Source organism: Marmota marmota, unplaced genomic scaffold (genome assembly GCF_001458135.2).
Source record: "Marmota marmota marmota unplaced genomic scaffold, marMar, whole genome shotgun sequence".
Taxonomy (NCBI): domain Eukaryota; kingdom Metazoa; phylum Chordata; class Mammalia; order Rodentia; family Sciuridae; genus Marmota; species Marmota marmota.
Window position 1 is genome coordinate 21,233,927 of NW_026000082.1, and position 20,014 is coordinate 21,253,940.

Sequence of the window (20,014 nt, forward strand, 5' to 3'; positions counted from 1 at the left end):
CAGCTTGTCATGGTATATTTAAATGAAAAGGCTATTTGCAGAAAGATATGAACAATGATTCTAGTGATGTAAAGGTTATGTGCATGTTTGCATATTCATAGAAAAGGTTCATAAAGGCATGGACTAAATGGTGAATAGTTTTTCTCACCAGGAAGTTGGGGGGTAGGAAGAGAATGGAGACTTTTAACACTTATCCCCTTATTCTATTCAAGTATTTCTTGCTTTAAAAACAGTTAATATTAATATTAATTGTATGATTATAAAAATTTGATTAATTTGAAATTAAAGTAATATTAACTATTTACAGAGAATTCAGAAAACAAAACAAACAAATCTGTCCTTAAAACTCTTTCACTAGGCAGAGAACCTTAGAGTTAGGCAGACTAAGAGTAATTACTACCTGCTCCTGCTGGGCATACCTATAATCCCAGTGACTTGGGAGGCGGCTGAGGCAGAAGGATTGCAAGATCAAGGCCAGCCTCAGCAATTTTGCAAGGCCCTAAGCAATTTACTGAGACCCTGTCTCAAAATAAAAAATAAAAAGGGCTGGGGATATGGCTCAGTGGTAAAGCATCCCTGGGTTCAATCCCTAGTACCAAAGGAAAAGTGATACCAACTCCACCAAATTCTGGTTGGAACCACTGAGTAGCTTTCTAACCCATATGTAAAGCCTCCCCACCAATCAATGCTGACTTTATCCTTCTAGCTGCTCAGGTCTAAACTGTGGGGTCAACCTTGATTCCTTTTTCTCATCCAATCCATCAGTTATTCCTCTCAGCTTTGCCTTCAAGATAATAAAATCTGGCCTCTCACACCTGGACTTCTATACTCTCGAACCTCTCCCTTGCTACTCATTCCCTTGCTCAGTGTCACAGCCACACCAGCCTTATCAGGCACGTTCCTGCCCAGTGCCTTTGCTTTAGTTGACCCTTCTGTCTGGATGCATGTGTGGTACTAGGGATTGAAGTCGGGGTGCTTAATCACGGAGACATATCCCCAGCTCTTTTTAAAATTTTGAGACAGTGTCTTGCTAAGTTTAGGGCGTTGGTAAATTGCTGAGGCTGGCTTTGAACTCATCATCCTCCTGCCTCGGCCTTCTGAGCTGCTGGGATTATAGATGTGCTCCACTGGGCCCAGCCCATAGCCCATCTTTAAAAAAAAATTTTTTTGTAGTTGTAATCCTAATTCTCACTAGCTATTATTTGTTGAATGAGTTGATGAAACAAATTTTTCCTTTCTATTAAAATATTTTCTTCTCCTCAGGACATTGTCTTGGTCATGACTGCCCTGAGAGGAGTATTGCCACAGCTGCTATGTTGAGAATGGGTTGGCCTGAGCAGGGCTGTGGGCAGGCAGACCAGGGAGGTGACATGACAGAAGTCCAGATGCCTTTGTTTATTTTTATGTGGTGCTGAGGATTGAACCTAGTGCCTCATGCATGCTAGGCAAGCACTCTGCCACTGAGCTATAGCCCCAGCCCCTCAAATCCCATCTTTTCAATGAGGCTTCCCCTTACTACCCCACGTGCCTGGTCCTTCTTATTGTACCCTGCCCCACTCCCCAATACCATGGCACTTATCACCATTTTTTTTTTTTAAATATTTACTTTTTCAGTTTTCGGAGGACACAACATCTTTGTTTGTATGTGGTGCTGAGGATCGAACCCGGGCCGCACGCATGCCAGGCAAGCACGCTACCACTTGAGCCACATCCCCAGCCCCACTTATCACCATTTAACAAACTATAAATACATTTATATATATATTTTTTCCCCTTTCTTTTTGGCGGTGCTGGGGATTGAACCCAGGGCCTTGTGAATGCGGAGCAAGCACTCTACCAACTGAGCTATATCCCCTACCCTTACTTTTTTTTCTTTTGGCACTGGGGACTGAACCTAGGGCCTTGTGCATGTGAGGCAAGTCCTCTACCAACTGAGCTATATCCCCAGCCCTATTTGCTATTTTTCATGTGTATCATGTTTCCTAATTTTAGACTATGCATGCCCCAAGGACAGCAGTCTGTTCAGTTCACCGATGTTATTTGTTTCAAGTACCCAGAGGGTGACTGCCACATGGCAAATGCTCATTAGCTATTATTTGTTGAATGAGTTGATGAAACAAATTTTTCCTTTCTATTAAAATATTTTCTTCTCCTCAGGACATTGTCTTGGTCATGACTGCCCTGAGAGAAGTACTGCCATAGCTGCTATGTTGAGAATGGGTTGGCCCGGCAGGGCTGTGGGCAGGCAGACCAGGGAGGTGACATGACACCAGTCCAGGTAAGAGGGTGGCTTGAGACAGAAAGAGTAGAAATATTGACAGTTGAAGAGGTGCCAAGTGGAGGCCAAATGACAGGGTTTGACCTGAGTTGAATGTAAAGGTAAGGAAGAGATGTCTGTTAGGAAAGCTGGCTGGCTGGGATGCCCAACTCTGTGATGGGGGGCCTTGGTGAGGGAAGTGGTCTGGAGATAGGGATGGTCTAAGAGGGCAGGAGAAGGAGGGCTGACACTGGGTGATGGAAAAGGGTCTCTGGAGCAGGTATCAGTGGGTAATGGTCCCAACTCTGGTGTTCCTCTGCCTGTGGTCTCTTGACAGTAACTCCACTTGAGCCTGTTGCCTCACCTGTGAAGGGGAAAGAGGAGTCTATTCTACCCTTGGGTTAGCAATCAGTCCATAAAGCACTTAGCCCAGAGCCTGCCTGGGGTGTTCTGAATACTGATGTCTCTCAAGTGAAAATTTCATATGTATCCTTTACCTGAAGATGTTTAATGTCTTTTTTTTTTTTTTTTGGTGGTGTTGGGGGAGTGCTGGGGATTGAACCCAAGGCTTCATGCATGCTGGGTAAAGCACTCTATCATTGAACCAAACCTAAAGTTTTCACACTTTTATGTATCAAATTTAATGAATCATGTAATGACGGTGTCTTTTCCTTGAATGAATAGAAATATGCCAGGCACTGAACTAGGTGCTACGGATACCAAGAAGGGACCTGGTGTCAAGTCTCCATCACTCACAGCCCCCAGGAGACAGTTACCAATACCAGAATGTGGTGAGGGCCACCATGAACTTAGGATGTTAGAGAGGTACTTCACTTGTCTGGGGCACCTGCATCCCTTTAAGTCAAAGAAGTCCCCTTAGAGGACCCCCTGACTCCACCCAGCTCACTTTCTAGGCCAGTGTCTCTACCTCAGTCACATTGTACTTCCTGAGTTTGGTGTTTGATTTCTTCCATGCTTCTGAGCCTTTGCACAGGTTATGTCCTCTGTTCGGAACATTTTACCCATTGTTTAAATCTAAGCACTACTCACCCTATGAAGCAGCCTGAATCCAGCTAATGTCACTTTCTCCAGGAAGCCTTGCCCAGGGTCAGGTACTGCCTTAGTATTCTCACGGTATCTCTGCTACAGGCCAATGGACTATGTCATGATGTTCTCTTTTAAGTGTTACTGCTGACTTAGGAATTTCTCTTCCTCACTTGTTCTGGGTTTCTATCCCTGAATCCCTAGAAGTTCCATAATTTTATAGCCAGGAGGGACTTGTCTGATCACCAGTGGGGAGGCCATAGGGCTCAAACAGTAGATGTTGCTGTGTATTTAGGGGTCACATCACCTTACAGTTTTTGGCATCCAGTATCCACACTGCAAAAATTAGTAGAGTCCTCATTAACCAGTTTACCCATGATAGTGGTTGTTATTGTTGTATTGGGGATTGAACCCAGGGGTGCTTTAACATTGAGCTACATTGTAGTCCTTTTTATTTTTTTAAATTTTGAGACAGGGTCTCGCCAAGTTGCTGAGATTGGCCTCAAACTTGCAACCCTTCTGCCTCAGCCTCCCCAGCTGCTGGGATTATAGGCATGTGCCACCACACCCAGCATGGTCACAGGTTCTTATGCCATAGGGCCATCCCGCCCTTTAGGGGAGAAAGAAAGGAAGGAGGTGATTGTAGAGGGGGGATATGGCTCCTAGAAGGGGAAGCCCAGTATCCCCAATATGACAACCTACAGCATCCCAAGAGGAAGAGAGGTGAAGAGTATACTCCCAATTCCAGGGTGCTTCCCAGGGTGGTTCAGGCCTGACTCTTGGTGGCTCCATTTTCAGGGCTGAAGAGACAGCCATGACAGGAGCCAGCCCTGTCACAAATACTCAGGATAGCCTCACTGTCCTCTCAAGAGCAGGCAATCTCCAGAACCCATGCTAGCTACTGACTTAGAGTCCAGATTCTTTGGATCCCAAAAGAGGTGAGACGGGAAGCCCAGTTTGTAAGAAATCTGATTATTCAAATTTATTACCATCAAGAATTATGCAATGATGCTGTAGTTTTTCTTAACAAATAGAAAACAGACTGTGTACAACAGTGAACTCTACAGCACTAGCATCCACAAGGTAAAAATGAATGTTTCATCCAACATTACCAACCCTGGATTGTTGATCTTGACTTAGCCTAGCTAGACCTGGGGACCTCGGCATCATGTCCCTTGGCTAAAACAGCTATGCACCCTTCCCCGCCCCCACTTACCTATCTAGATAGTGCTGCCCAGAGGAAGAGGCCCTCTCCCTGCCCCTCAGCAAGCTGAGATAATAAGATTGATTATAGTACCATTGATAGAAGTCCAGTAGTCTTGCCACATTGGTTTATGAGGGCATCTTGAAGGAGTGGAAAAGAGCAATTCTCAGGGGCTTTGAAAACAGCTGCAAACCAGGGAGGAAAATCATCTGGCCCCTGCTGAGGACAGATATGTGCTACCAGGCCCACTGGCCTGGACCTGAAGGGCCAGCCACGCCCCCGCTGGGCCCTGAGGTGTGTGGGGCGTGACACAGACCCTGACCTGTGCCATTTGCTTGGCCACGTGGCCAGACTCCACAGCCTACAAATACCAGCCATACCGCAATGCTGGGGACAACAGCAAGGCTCTGCGAGCCCCTGGGTAGCCTCAGATGCACAGAGTCACTTCCCTCTTGGGGGTTTGAAGCAGAGGCCAGGGGATGACTCTCTGGTTTTCTCTTTCATTTCTTCTTCTTCCTTTTTTTTTTTTTTTTTTAATGGTTTTTTGTTTGTTTCTTTTTAACCTTTGCAAACACGATGGTGATGAGGAATGCCTTGCTAGGCTCCCTCAGACACGTCTGTGGTTGTGGGCTGTGAATGTTAAACACACACTGGAACAGACGACTGGGGATGTGTTTCCTATCGCCTCTCCCCGCCCACCACTGTCTGTGGGGCCTAAAAAAGACTCTTAAAGAAAAACAAAACAAAACCTAGAAGAAAAGAAAACAAAAAGCAAAACTGTGTTTCCCTGCATTTGGCTGGAACAGGATGTCCTCTGAAGGGCTGGAGGAGCAGCCCGACCTGTGCCACCTCCCGGGTCCATAGTCAAGCCTTGCTCAGGCTAGTGGTCCAGCTCCACATGAGGAAGGCAAGGCAAGTTCTGTCCTTTAGCAGTATAAGACCAAAAAAAAAAAGGGGGGGTCCAAAGTGAACTCAAAAAGGAAAAAAATGAGCCCCAAACCCCAAAATGGCCCATTCTGCAGTTAAGGATTTGCAAAAGGAAAAATCAGAGGGAAGAGGCTAGGATCCCTCAGTCTACCCCACCTAATGTATAAAAAGGAGGCTTTGCCCCCATCCCCACCCCATGAGAAGCATGAGAAACGCGGAGCTGAACAGAGAGCTTGAAGCAGGCTCCAGTTGGGCCTGGTGGACAGAGAGCCTGCCTGCCGGTCCGCCCACTAGCCCAGGGGTGTTCTGGACTCTGATTGGTGTGGCAATGTTCCTTAAATGCGTGATCCCAGTGGACTGTGCTTTGCCGGCAACAGCATCCGTGCAGGAGGGCTGGACGATGGTCGGTATGGCTCAGAGGAGCTGGGTCCCCTCCACAGCCCCCTAGTGGGGGCAGCGGAGGAGAGGGGAGCAGTAGTTACGTTGCATAGTGGTCAAAGCTGCCAAGGTACTCCAGGGCCGCACGGTAGCACAGCTGGTACTGGTCCTGCCAGGACAGAGTGACTGGTCAGTGTAGGCAGTGCCAACAGATATCCCAAACCACAATGTTGAGAGGGCACTCACGCTGCAGCCCATGGCCTAGGGAATCAGTGTCTTCTGGCCAAGAACAGGTGCTGTACCCTGAGAGTTGCCCTAGGTACTATCCAGGGGCCTAAAAGAGCCTCTCAAGGCTGTTCTACCTGTTTTACCTGCCACTCCAATCATGTTTATCTGCTTCTGTACCGTGCCGTGTCCAACCCTAACCAGAGACACACTACGAGTTCAGAGCTACTGAATAAAGGAACACATCTCACTCGTTTCTCCCCTGCACCTTAATCAGAACAGGCATTGGTACACATCTGTAGCACGAACAAACCCTTGTGCCCGTGTATGTCCAACTGCAGCCATAGCCCAGGGTCGCAGGGAGGGCTGTCAGGGAGACTTTAGCCCTGCACATTGGTCTACATACCTCTGTCTGCACCATTGCAGGACGCTGTGTGCGCAGGGTCTTCACAGTCTGGAACATGTCAACCACACCCTCGTAGCGCATGCGTTCCAGGACAATACTCAGAGTGATGAATACTCCCGTGCGACCCACACCAGCACTACTCAGAGAAGAGCCAGGTCAGAAATTCTGCTCACCTCTGGCAGTGGTATGCCAGGCTTTCAGGCCCACCCCCAGCCCTGATGGGGACAGCCCCACCTGCAGTGTACTGTGATGGGACCGTCCTGCCCAAACTGCTCCTTGGTCTTGTGCACTTGCCCGATGAAGTCTATGAAGCCCTCTCCTGTCTTGGGAACACCCTGCTCTGGCCAGTCTGTGAACTGGAACTGCCGGATTGTCCTCGACTGCCCATCCTGGGAGAGGTGGGCAAGGTACAGGGTTCAAGTTTGTGTCTTAGGCTACAGTCCCTCTGGGCCAGGTTGGGGGAGTACAATAACACAGGCATGCACCCTTGAAGTCATTACCCATGAAGCCACCCAGGAAGATAGGCGCACACTCCCAAACCTACACTCTCTTTTGATTCCTGTAGTTAAGGTATTGTGAGGGCAGCCCCTGCCCACATCTGCTCAGGCAGTGTGGTCCTTTCGTGTGAACAGATAGTCTCTAACCAATACTCACCCGAGCATCTGTGACTTTGAACTCACGCAGGATGTACTGGGGCATGTTGTACTCAGCCATCGGGTCGACAACAAAGTACTGGTAGCGAGCAGAACGCTCTGCTGGCCAGTACTGGTGGCACTTCTCCTGTGGACACAGGGCCCAGCCCCCATGATCAGGTGGGGAGGAAGGAGGAAGGGAGCATCAGGTTTCAGAGGATTGTAGGACAGGATGCCTCAGGTGGTGAGAAGGTGGGGTCTGAGGCTAATGCTGATGGAGGCTGGGGTATGAAAATCTCCTTGTTACATGGAGAGTAACAAAAGGGGTGTCTCTCCCAAGGGTGGCTGGGTCCTTAGGGGAAGGGGTGGGCTCACCCTGCCCATCTCCCGAAGTTTGGTCAGCATGACGATGATGGTGGAATTGTGCTCCCATAGCATGCGCCAGAAGTCCTCGGTGCTCTCTGCCAGAGGCCCCTGTGTAGCTATGTAGGCCTTCTGCTGTCTGGGTGGACATAACACTGAACATGCTGGAGGTGCTGCTGCCCCCAGTCTCCCCTGAGATTGCCTGGTATCTTGGGGCCCTGCACAGAGCACCCCTCCTCTAGGAAGCCCTCCCTGCTTTTCTCGGCCCACTCTGGTCTTCTGGGTTGGCCCTACCATGTTTCCCCTCATCCCCACCAGCCAGGCTCAGGCCTGGGCACTATAGTGCATGGTGTGGCAGGGACAAGCCTGCTGACCTATAGCCATCCAGGAAGCTGGCATTGATATAGTCAGAGCCTTCCACACCACGGATGGGCTGCAGACACACCCGGGTCAGTTCATAGGGCATGATGTTCACCAGGCGGTTCTTGAACTTGTTGCAGGGCAGGTTGGCACTGATGAAGCGAGATGTGTGGGCCTTGGAGCTGGCCAGCAACTATTGACAGGAAGGGTCTGGTCAGGTATGGCTTCCTTGGGGAGCCACGGGGGTTCTGCATAACCCAGTTCAGGCCCACTGGAGCCCTACCTTGAATTCGAGCTCCATGGCAGTCACACTCTCCCCTGGAGGCACTTGGCCCAGCTTCTGGATATGGGCGTAGAGGTTGCGGGCAGGCACCTCTGTGTGTCCACATGTGGCAGCCTCCAACAGCGCCTCATGGATGAACACATACTGGTCCTCTGTCTGCACCATATAGTTTCTCTGCGATCTCATGCATGTCACATGGCCATAGATGTCAACTGTCTTTTCATGCTTCATTCGTTCCAGCATGGCATCGATAACGATGAAGCAGCCAGTACGGCCCACACCAGCGCTGCAGGACATGGGCTCAGCTTGGGTTGGAGGTCCCTGCCTCCCACCCCACTCCCTCTGGTGGCACCATACCCTCTCACCTGCAGTGTACCACCATAGGCCCTGCATCTAGCGGGTTGCAGGCTTTGACCCGTCTCAGGAAGGCTAGGATGGGAGTTGGGTACTCGGGAACCCCATGGTCTGGCCAGGCCATGAACTGGAACTGACGCAGCTCACGCTTCTCACTAGAGCCACTCTGGGGAGCAAAGTCAGGAGAGATGCGGTGACCAGGAGTCTGCCTGCCACACACCCAGGGCCAGACTCACCACTCTTGGAAAGATTCAGAAACCATACAAGGCACCCTGAAGAAGCTGAGGAAGTTCTTGTATCACCCCCCACAACCCCCACCCCAGTCCTTGACCCTCTGATACCTACACTGGTCCCCAACTCTAACCCACCATACTCAGGCCTCTGTCCTTATATGGACAATTACCATGGCAGAGTCATACCTTGTGGAGAGCAAAGGTGCGCATAGTATATGTGGCCAGCTCCACAGTGTCCAGCAGAGTCACCTGAATGAGGCCGTAAGTCTCAGTGCCACGAGCTGGCCAGTACTGATCACACTTCACCTGCAGAGGGAAATACAAAGCAGGGAGCAGGGCACAGGTGATGATGTCAGAGAGTACACAAAGGCCCAGGCAGGCAGAAGCAGAGAGGAAGGCCCAGCCTATTGGTTAAAAGATCCTCCAGCCCTGAACTCTCAAATCCACTGTCCTGCTGGGCACAGTGGCACATCCCAGTGACATGGGAGGCTGAGGTAGAAGGATTGCAAGTTTGAGAACAGCCTTAGCAACTTAGTAACAACCTGTCTTAAAATAAAAAAAAAATTAACGGCCGGAATTGTGGCTCAGTGGTGGAGCGCTTGCCTAGCATGGGTGAGGCACTGAGTTTGATCCCTGGCACCATATATAAATAAACAAATAAAATAAAGGTATTGTGTCCATCTACAACTAAAAAAATATTTTAAAAAAATTTAAAAGGTTGAGGATGTAATGATAAAGTGCCCCTGGGTTCAATCCCTGGTGTCCCACCGTCCCACACAGAGACACGCGTGTGCACACACATACACACAAATCATTTCCTCTCTTCCTCATCAAGCCTCATCACACTATGTCACTACCCTTGCCCTCACTGGTGGAATGAAGGCCATAATTGAAAATTATTTATTCAAGACCAGATCGCACCAGGCACATTTTCTGCCAAATTTACCCATAACGTTTATGCCCCATTTTCAAGCTCTGTAAATTTTATGTTCCAGTCAATGGTTTGCAGTGCAAAAGCAGAAAACAGCAGATCCTTCCACTAATTAACTGAGGAGATGTGTTAATGCCCCAGGAACACTCTAGCATCTGGGGAACATGTGAACACCCTGGGAACAAGCCAGCAACTGGGGAACATATTAGCATTCCAGTAAATGACAGCATTTGGTGAAACACATTAATATCCTAGGAACCCACTAGCTTCTGGGGAACATGCTACATCCCAGGAATACCCCAATACCTAGGGAACATGACAGTACTCCAGGAAAGCAACAGTGCTTGGGGAATCCTTTGAGGAACGTCTACCCACAGGGACAGAATAAGGTGTCCGATGTCACCTGTTGGCTGAGTTATTTCCTGTACACCTCCTAGCAGGGTCCTTCAGTCTCACCCGGGACTTCTCCTCCAGCCGCGTCATCATGACCACAGTGGCTGTACGCTGTTCCCACACCATCCGCCAGAAATCACCCATGGTCTCAGGCAGTGGGCCCTGTGTGGCAATGTAGGCGTTCTGCTTGCGATAGCCATCGATGTAATTGGCATTGATGTAGTCACTCCCTGGGACACCTACAGATGGAAGGGGATATGGCAGAGCATTTACTAAGCGCCCCTAGACAAGAGTACCATGGCTCAGTGCACTCAAGACTCAGGGATAGCCTCCATAGCATGAGTCAGCCCAGATAGCAAGGGGGAGGTGAACAAGGGCTGGGAGGAGGCTCTACCCTTGGCTCACCATCGATGGAGGTAAGGATGACTCGAGAGTGGTCGTAGGCAATGACATTTGCATAGCGGTTTTTGGGCTTGTTCACCTCCAGGTTGGAATTCTCCCATGTGAACTGCTGTCCAGGGTCAATGGACTGCGGGGGACAGAAAAAGCAGGTGGAGTGAGGGGTGAGCAGAGGGACACCTGCCCCCTGCTAGGAGACCCTGCCTTCCAAGCTGTGCTTACACCCTGTCTTCACTTTGAAAGCTGCACTGATCCTCTACCAATGCTGCTGGTAAAGCTGAGCACCACCCTTAGCCACAGAGCCACAGAGTTGCCAAATCTCCTAATCAGGAAAGTGATGCACAGAGAAGTCCTTTAACCATGGCATCAGATCTCCTTGTTTGGTAGAGTACACTGGGGTGGCCAGGGGAGAGGACTGTGCATTCTATGAATGAAATGGGCACAGACAGATGGAAGCAATAGCAGCACCCTTGGCCAGACTGAAAACTATTGAGTGCCCTGGACACTGTGCACCACCTTGCCTGGCTCTCTTCTGCCTCTTCAGCTGTTTCTTCTCCATCTGCTCCCCAGGGCCTGCCCATCTGCAGGTTGGATACAGCTTCTTCCAGTGATTCTCCCAGGCCCTCTCCTCACTCTGTCCCCTTTCCTGAATGACCCCCACTGCTGGCAGGATTCTTGCACTTGTATGCTGGAGCTGTCCAAGACCCCGGCTGCAGCCCAGGAGCTCTTTCCTGAGTACCTGGCAGCCTCCTGGACAAGGAACTCATTGGCCCTTCAGTCTTAATTCAAAGCCACATTCATTAGCTTCCCTGCCAAATCTGCTCTGCTGCTGGGACTCCACCTTAGTGGATGGCACTATCATCCATATCCCAGAAGCCCAGGCCAGCACCTGCCAAGTCCACCTCAAAACCTCCTCACAGCCCCTCCTGTTGACCAGCATTCTGGTGCTCCTCCCCTCCTCAGCTCTCCAACCTGTTGCCATCACCCTCCCTCTTCCTCTATTCTGACCCACTCTCAATGACCCTTCAGACATTTCAAAAATGCAGATCTGAATATCAATTTCCTGCTTAAAAGGCTCCATGCTCTCCATTGCCTCGGCAGTAATGGTAATAGCTAACTGTCAATGGGATCTTCTGATGTGCCTAGCACTGTCATGAGTACTCCGTATTTTCTCATCTAATTCTATATGAGATGGGTTCTGTCATAAGCCTCATTTTACAGATGAATACATTCCATAGTACTCTGCATTGCATGCAGCATCTTTCATATTTTGGTCCCAGCCTTGACACACTCCAGGGGACAGTGCCAGTGCTCCAAGAGACCTCCAAGCACAGCCCGACCCAGTGCTGTCAACCTTCCTTCTCTGTGCATGTTGGTCATATTTAATATAAGGACATATGGATTTGGTCACACATTCAATGCTGATTACCTGCCTGCGTGTTTCCCAACTGATTGGTTCCTAAGAGCATTTGTCTCCATATCCCCAGCACCCGGCACAGGGAGTGGCATACACTTTAGTGCTTGCAAATGTGATAAAAGACTAACAGAATGTTAAGGATGAGAGAGCTCTGGGATCCTGGCTGAGGGAGAGCCCTAAGCAGCCTTGAGTGGCCAGAGTGGACTTCTGGGTAGAAGAAGGTTTTACAGGATAACCCAGAGAAGAGGACAGAACAGGTAGTAGGTGGCAGGGGGATTGCTGTGATCAGAGGTCTTGTGAGCCTACACAGTGAGGCCCATCCTCATCAGAAGAAGGGCAGGGATGGGACATGGCATAGATGAGTCCAGGTGGAAGACCACTTCTGGTCAGACAGACAGATAATGAGCAGACAAGCCCAAATTATGAGCTTGTTACCTGCAGTGAGGCCACACAGAAAGCAGGCCGCAGTGGGTGCCCTACCATAGAGGCAGCATGGTTCCTTTGAAGAAGGAGTGTTCATCTGTTTGCCTGCCAAGCTCGATTTTCTCTTTGGAAACCTGGCTTAACACGCTGGAAATCTGTCTGGCCTCATGGCCCTTAGAAATGCAACCTTGGTACCCTGGGACACTTCCCCAAACACACCTGAGGGTGGACATCTGACTGAAAGGGGAGCAAACTCTCAGGTTAGGCTGAACCAACTCACCCATCACTTATCTGTCAATAGTGTTTTGAGGTCCATGTCAGGTGCTGGGAAAAAGAGTGATGGACAAGGCAGAAAAGACCTCTCCATGCTTACTACAGGAGATGGGCCTCTCCTTTAGCTGTGAGTCAGGTAGAAGGCCTCAGACCCTGAAATCTGAGCCACCAATAGGCCAGAGTGAGGTGAGCACAAGGAGGGTCTGAAGAGCAGGGCCTGAGCCCCTGGCTCTTCATCTGTGGGCTGTTTACTGCGAGTGCACATGTGAGCACAGGTGGGTGACAGCTGACGGGATAGAAGCTGGGCTTCCACCACACCTGCCTGGGGACAGCTCTCTTACCCCTCATGGGTGCAGTTACCATGGGAGGCTCAGCACTCTGCTGTCCCAGGCATCAAGTGTGTGGGTAGAATGGTCATGCAGTGCAGGCATAGGCTGTCAGGTAGGCTTGAGTTGGAATCTTAGCTCCACTACTCATCAGCTGTTTCACTGTGGGCAAGTCACTTTCCCTCTCTGAGGCCCATTTCCTCACCTGAGGGGACAGTAATATAGTACCACCTCAGAAGGTTATGCGGGGAGTGAGATGATGATGCTTGGTGCTCAGCCAATGCTGGCCTGCAGTAAGCTCTTGACAAAAGCCAACTATTGTGGCTATTATTACTGATCTGGGTCTGTACCCTGTGTTTGCCTCTGTTAGCATCAGGGTACGTGTGTGAGCACCCAGCATACTGCTAAAGCATCTCCTAGGTAACCACCAGAAGGTCCTGGGCAGGGCCTTGGCTAGACTCAGCACCTGAGGAGGCCAGTTCCCCAGCTGTCATTCCTCTCTGTATACCAGGAAAACCTGGAACCCTAACCACTGCTTTGACCTGGGACAAGATAGGAGCTGTTATGGGGTAGGCCCCCGCCCAGCCACATGGGACAGGGTTGTCTCACCTCATACTCCTGGGAGAACTTGAGGCCATCATTGGCTTTGAGGCGTTCAATGTTGTCTGCCAGATCAGTGATGGGGATGGGTGGGTGGTCTCGCATACCTGGGGAGGCAGGGCACACACAGGCAGTTAACATGAGGCTTGAGCAGGGTGGTGGAGACAGCCCTGATGCATGTATGTGCACATGTGAACATGTGGGACCATGGAGCACTTGGCACTGGTGGCATGGAGACGGCAGCACATGCGGCAACAGGGATGGAGGAGCACACAGTGGCCAGAGGGTAGAGAGGACAGAGGGAGAAGTACATGTGGTGTGAACATGTGGAAGCATGTCAGGTGACACTGTGCTGAGTGGGGGCACCAGGGCTCTGCCTGGCAGGTCTGCTCAAGAGGAACGGGAGGCTTCCTCCCTCCTGGGCTCATACTAGAAGCCCAGGTTGGCGGCAGCTGATAGGTGGAAGCTGGGTTCCCACCACACCTGCCTGGGGACTGCCCTCCTGCCCCTCACTGGCGCCGGTCACTACAAGAGACTGGGTGACACTGCTGTCCCAGACACAGAGAGTGTGGATGGAGTGGTCGTGAAGTACAGACGATGGCAAAGAGACCCAGAAGGAATACACAGAGAGAAACTGAGATGAGGAGGAAGATGTAGAGAGAGAGACAAGGATACAGGAGGGAGAGGCACCCTGAGAGCTATCAGACTGAGAAAGAAGGCAGAAAAGAGAAGTGGAGGTCATGAGGTGGGAAGAGAGGAAGGGGGCAAAGGAGAGAGATGAGGAGACGCCCAGGAGGGGAGAGAAGAGAGGAAAGGAGAGAGATGAACAAGGAAGGTAGGAGGCGATAGGATGAGAAAAGTAGAGAAATGGAAACAGACACCAAAGCCAAAGTTTCCCAAAGCATGGGAACTTTGGAAACTAACTTGAAATATTCGGGCAACTGGGGGCACTGGAACCTGCAGAGAAAACAAACCAAAAGAAAAAAACACAATGGGGCGAGAGAAGACAGCCCGTTAACCTTTTCTGGTCACATGGCTATGAGCTCAGACACAGTGTGGGTGGGGCAGGAAGGTCAGAGCAGTGAGGAGCAGGGGGCCATGGCATAAAACCCACCACAGGCCTCTGGTCTCCCAGTAACGCAGACAGATGTCCCACCTCTAGATGTGAGTGTTCACAAACCCCATGGGTTGGTGGCCTTTCAGGGTTCTTTTTATGACCAACTATTAAGTTCAAACCAACCGTATTCCTTCCGGTATCAAAATTTGGCCTTTGGGGTAGAGGGTGTATCTCAACAGGAGTGTGTCTTCTCAAGTGCCTGCCCATGTCTCCTTCACATGCAGCGGCCTCTGAAGAGTTTCTCTGCAAACCCCCCCCCACTTCTCCTCAATCTGTGGAAACATTTCTGCCCCAGTGCTGGGTTGCCACACTCCCGCCAACATCCTACCCGCCAAGGCATTGGTCCTCCCTCGAGTCTCCCACTCTGCTAAATAAATTGCTTAGTCCCTTCCTGCCATGCACAATTCTCTGTGGCACTTGAGAGATACCTGCTCCTCATGTCACCCCTGCCCTCCTCCTTGACACTGTGCCACCCTCCCTCCCTGGCTCCCTCTCCTTCCTGCCTGCTCCCGGGAAGAGCCTTCTGTTTGGGGGCTTTGGCTGCTGCATGCTCCTCAGCACCTGCCACACTGGTAGTTTCAGCACTGAGGCTAGAGCAGAGGTCCAGACCCTGCAGGCCCATTACTACCCGCAGTCACAGAGCCATCCTTAAATCCCCCATGTGCACTCAAGCCCGAGTCCTGCTGCCCTCATCTCCTTCATTCTTCCTGAGTCCATCCCTTCCCTCCATCCCCACTGATGCCTTCTACCCACTCAGCAGCCTAGTCTCTCTGGTCCACTTTCTCCCCCTTTAATCAATCCCTTCTCACATAGCAGTCACAGTGCTATTTCTACAGCACGATTCTGACCCTGTTATAAACCTTTAGTGCTTCCCTGGGACCCTCAAGATGAAGTCCCAAGTTCCTCAGCCTGCTGTCCAAGTCCCTCTGCAAGGGGACCTCTGGCCTGAACTTCTATTCACCTGTTGGTCAACTCCAATATTGGAGAAACACTCAAGTAGCTCATGTGTGCAATGTCTCCACTCAAAAGAGCCCCTCCCACCCTTTCCCCTAAACAATGCCCTCATGGATTGGCACCTCTTGCCAAGCAAGTCCTCTGCCCTGCAGTGCTACTGTCCTGGTACTTGTATTCCTCACAGATCAAATCTTGCTGGCCTGCTAGGGTTACCTGGCTTGCTCAATGTCAGAACACATGCCCTTGGAACTCAGTCACCATGTTGTAAGGAAGCCCAGGTCACATGAAGAGGCCATGCCTGGATGTCCAGCTGACAGTCCCAGCTAGGCTCACAGCTGATCTGTCAATCACTAGACACCTCAATGAGCCATCTTTACAATCCAACAGCTGGGAAACTTTTCCATTAAGAGGCCAGACAGACCCAGAAATGAATGGGTGTGACTGCATTCCAGGAAAACTTTATTTATAAGACCAGGTAGTGGGCCAAATTTGGCCATGGGCCATAGTTTGCCAACCCCTGCTTTAAATGATTCAAGCTCCCAGCCTTCAAAGTCTTCCAGCTGAGGGCCCAAACATTCTAGAATAGAGACGCTGCCCCTGCTGTGCCCTGTCTGAATTCCTGACTCATAGAAACTGTGAGAGATAATACATAATTATTGTTGTTTTAAGCCATTAAGTTCTGGGTTAATTTGATATGCAGTAATAACTGGCTCATATATACACAAACCCTCTGTGTGTGCATTAGTTCACTCATTTGTTCTGTTGTTGTGTGCTCATTTCACAGGCATTCAACAAGAACCCATTGTATACTGAATGCAAGGATGGGGGATGAACAAGACATGGTATCTGGTGCCGCAGAACTCAAAGGTTGTGGCTGAGGGAATTCCAGCAGAGGAGATCCCCAGCCATGAGTGGGGCACCCTCCCAAGAGGTGAGGTCTGTGCTATGTGGCTCAGAGAAAAAGGAGTGACATTTCAGTAGAAGAAACAGCCAGATAGCATGAGAGTGGCTGGGGAGGAAGGGCAGGCAGTGAGCCTTGAGCTGCAGTCCCTGTCCTTGTAGAGTAGATCTGGAGCTGGCCTATAGGAAAGGTCAGGTGTGACACCTCATTTCTCTTCCAGTTTCTTGTGGGGCATTGCTCACTGCTAACATGCCCCTCTGTGTGGAGGGTCAGAGGATGGGTGCAGAGACTGGCCACCCTGTGACTGGGATGTGAACTCTAGGGAGCTCCTTAGCCCACATTCAGAGGCCTTGACCAAAGACCCGCTGGGACTGATGAGCAGCTTTGCTGCCCTGAGGAGGATCCTGGGCCCTGAGCACCTGACCAGATATTGGATATGGGACTCTTCTGTCACTTCAGTCCAAAGAGAACAAAACTGGGGTCCTTCAGTGACCTAAGGAACAGAACCTGCAGCCTGCTTAATCTAGGCTGGCAGGCAAGCAGGCTGGGGAAGCTGCCCTACCTGGGGTCTGGTAGTTGAGTCTTCGCATCTCCACAGGGTCAGAGGAGTGGGCCAGGAGGGAGTCCTTCAGCCCAATTGATTGCTCATCCTTTGATGATGGGGAGTGGGTCCTTTTCCTAAAAAGGCAGAGGGATGTCAACCATGTCAAGGTCCAGGTCAAGGCCAGCCAGCTTCAATGGAGCCCCCATGTTCACAGTTCTACCCGTCCACTGCCCCACCTCATACTAGGGTCCTCTGAGCATGGAGGAACCAAGGGCAGAGCAGCCTCAACATGAAGGAACACAGAGTAGGGATGGGGTAGGGAGACAGCAGGAGTGTGGAGTAGACAGAGCAGGTAGTGCAGCAAGGAAGGAAAGGGTCACAGAGGCTGTTGGCTCCTTTGGACAGAAGGCAGGTCACTGCTGGGCAGTGGCTGCTATCCCCAAGACGACCACAGCTGAGGCAGCAGAAGCCACCAGGAAGAAACATGCAAATGACATATAAAATACACAAACATCACAGGGGACTGGGCCCCAGCTGTCTGGCTCTCCAGGTATCAGGGTAAATGCCCAGAGCAGCAGGGGAGGGACGGGAAAGGTGTCATCTAGCCAGGTAGAGTCCTATCCCACTGGCTTCCACTTTCCCATCCACAAGGACAGGGTCAGACTATAGGATCCAGCTGCTGAGAAACACCCTGGGGCCCTTTGCAGTCTGCACATGTGTACTGGGGGAGCTGCCGAGTGTACTGCGGTGTGTGTGCATCCGGACACCGTTCCCTGCTGCTCTGCACAGTGGAGCAAGACAGTCTCTTGCAGCACTGAGGTAACTTCTCCGAGAACTGGGAGCCTGGGGAAGGTTCTGGTGAGCTCTGAGGACTCAGGGGAAGCAATGAAGCTGCATCGTGCATGTGCCCTGCGGGGAGGAGCATCCTCTGTGGAGGGTATGGAGTCGAAAGGGCAAGACAGCAACAAGGCCTGCCCCTTATGCCAATGAGGATTCGTTCTGAACCGGGGAGCCTGTTGTGTTGACTGGACAGTTTGCTGCTTAAAGCAACAGGTCAAGAGGCTTCTGGTCAGAACACCGTCCCTCCCTGCTGGCCTGACATGTACACAGGGATAAGAAGTAGAAGGGAGGCGTGTGAAGGGAGAAGGAACAACTCCTACCTTTCTTGTTTACTAGGTCCCGAAAGATAGGCAAGGACAGAAGAAAGGAATGATCATTGTTTCTGCCAAGCACTCAGCCCTTACACGACCGGGGGACACTGTGGGATCCTTATCCCATGTGACATTCACAGGGAGGGGGCTCTCTTTTGCATAGACACCATGATCCAAATGGGAGTGGGAAGGATGAGTGGGTATAGGAGGTACTCCTCAAGGCCCACCCATAGGTGTGAGCTCTCCAGGCAGGGGAGAGATGGGGCAGGAGACAGGCACTCCTCCATGGAGATGCGCCAGACACACAGACCAGCACACATTCTTCTGCCAGGTGCTCTCAGACGTGCTTATGTGCTCTGCCCAGGGCCAAGGATTGGAGGCTCAACACACTGTACCACAGGCCTAGAATGTGTCCAATGGAGCATTCTGGGGCAGAGGCATGGCTGTGTAGGGAAAGGATGGGGTGCCAGAGAAGGCCCCCTGGGTACCAGCACCTTGAAGTGAGTCTTCAAGGACGAGGAAGCAGCGGGGTGCAGAAGGGAGGGCTGCAGAGTGGAGAAGGGCTCAGACTCCACTGTCCTGGGAACTGCATTAGTTAGGTGTGATGATGTCAAGAGTGGAGGCAGGGACCAGATTAGCCAGGTATTCAACTGTTAGACAGAAGACATTGGGCTTTATCTTTGAAGCCACCAAAAGGTTTTAAACTGAGAGTGACAACATTAAACCTCTGTGGGTGCAGCTCAGTGGTAGAGCGATTGTCTAGCATGTCTGAGGCCCTGGATTCCATCCCCACCACAGCAAAAAAAAAAAAAAATTGTGAAGTTAAATCTCTGGAAAAACCTCGGAGACTTGGAAGTAGACAGAAGGGGAAACTTCAGGGGCAGGTGGCTGCAACTATCCAGGAGAGAGGACTGAGTGTTAAAGACAGAGACCAATATAGTTTTGGCACAGTGGGCCTTCAGTTAATATTTGCTAAGGGAAAATCTGTGGGGATGTGTTCCTGCGCCTCGGTCTTGACCTCTCTGGGCCTAAATAGGAGAGCATGGCTGGTAAACCACGTAGGAAGAGTGGCAGGAAGTGCTGAAACTAGGGGACCAGGAAATTTTGGTGTCTGGAAGAGGAGACAGACTCACTCACACTCAGACAGAGACAGACAGACAGATGCCCAGGGATGTACACGAAACAGCTCTCTTGAGATCCTCAGCCCCTCTTCACACCCAGGCTGACAGGCACACAGAGGCTCCCCACCAGACAGGTGCATACAAGCAGACGCAGGTGCACACACACACAGATGCTGCTGCCCATCCTGGCTTCCCACTGTGCCTGGGGGGCCAGAGGCCAGGTTGGGATGGCTGCACTTACTCCAATGCACTGTACCCAGAAAGGGCCTTCGAGGTGAGGGGCAGGCGCTGTCCCCAGGGTCCCTGAGCGCAGCACTCACCTCTTAAACAGGAGGATGGCGATGACAATGAGTATGATGAGGATGACTGCCAGGACGGGGCCTGTCACCCACAGCATCTCGGGCTCCTCCTGCTGCTGGGCTGGTGTCACCTGTACCACGATCTCATCCGAGTAGGGGCTGGAGGCATAGCGCTTCTGTGGCGCAGCAGAGGAACAGCACAGGCGGTGAGCTCAGTGTGAGACTCCCACCCTCTGCCCATCAAACCTGCAGAGAAGGTGCTGGGGCTGGGTTACACTGGGCTGGCCCTGGCCTGGTTTTCTAAACCCTAAGAGGTTGACCTGAGGCTGGGCAGCAGGATTGGGTTCCTGGGCTAAATCGGGTCTGGCCTTTTGGGTCTTGCCACCTAGTGTCCTGGGGTCTCCTCAGGCCAACTTAGGTCTCAGGGGCCACCCAGACCTGGGGTCTCCTCATGTTTGAGACTGGCCTAGTCTTAGGTCAGGTCTGGGGTCTTGGGTGC

At 51.1% G+C, this 20,014-nt stretch overlaps 1 protein-coding gene across 19 annotated transcripts in view; it reads right to left on the bottom strand.

Moving 5' to 3' along the window:
* Positions 1–4,257: 4,257 nt before the first annotated feature.
* Ptprf (protein tyrosine phosphatase receptor type F) overlaps positions 4,258–20,014 on the bottom strand; it is a 76,545-nt gene continuing 60,788 nt past the window's right edge. For 13 of the 19 annotated variants that reach the window (XM_048815571.1, XM_048815562.1, XM_048815560.1 and 10 more), the window contains 15 exons: positions 19,537–19,691; positions 16,963–17,078; positions 14,353–14,385; positions 13,438–13,535; positions 10,396–10,519; positions 10,054–10,229; positions 8,853–8,972; positions 8,445–8,599; positions 8,080–8,365; positions 7,811–7,989; positions 7,449–7,575; positions 7,096–7,221; positions 6,676–6,830; positions 6,442–6,577; positions 4,258–5,979 (listed from right to left, as the gene is read on the bottom strand). In XM_048815571.1, the coding sequence (XP_048671528.1) occupies positions 5,911–5,979; positions 6,442–6,577; positions 6,676–6,830; positions 7,096–7,221; positions 7,449–7,575; positions 7,811–7,989; positions 8,080–8,365; positions 8,445–8,599; positions 8,853–8,972; positions 10,054–10,229; positions 10,396–10,519; positions 13,438–13,535; positions 14,353–14,385; positions 16,963–17,078; positions 19,537–19,691 (2,055 nt within the window). In that variant the 3' untranslated portion in view covers positions 4,258–5,910. The remainder of the gene's footprint in view (positions 5,980–6,441; positions 6,578–6,675; positions 6,831–7,095; positions 7,222–7,448; positions 7,576–7,810; positions 7,990–8,079; positions 8,366–8,444; positions 8,600–8,852; positions 8,973–10,053; positions 10,230–10,395; positions 10,520–13,437; positions 13,536–14,352; positions 14,386–16,962; positions 17,079–19,536; positions 19,692–20,014) is intronic. The other 6 variants (XM_048815572.1, XM_048815566.1, XM_015485130.2 and 3 more) reach the window with 1 other exon arrangement.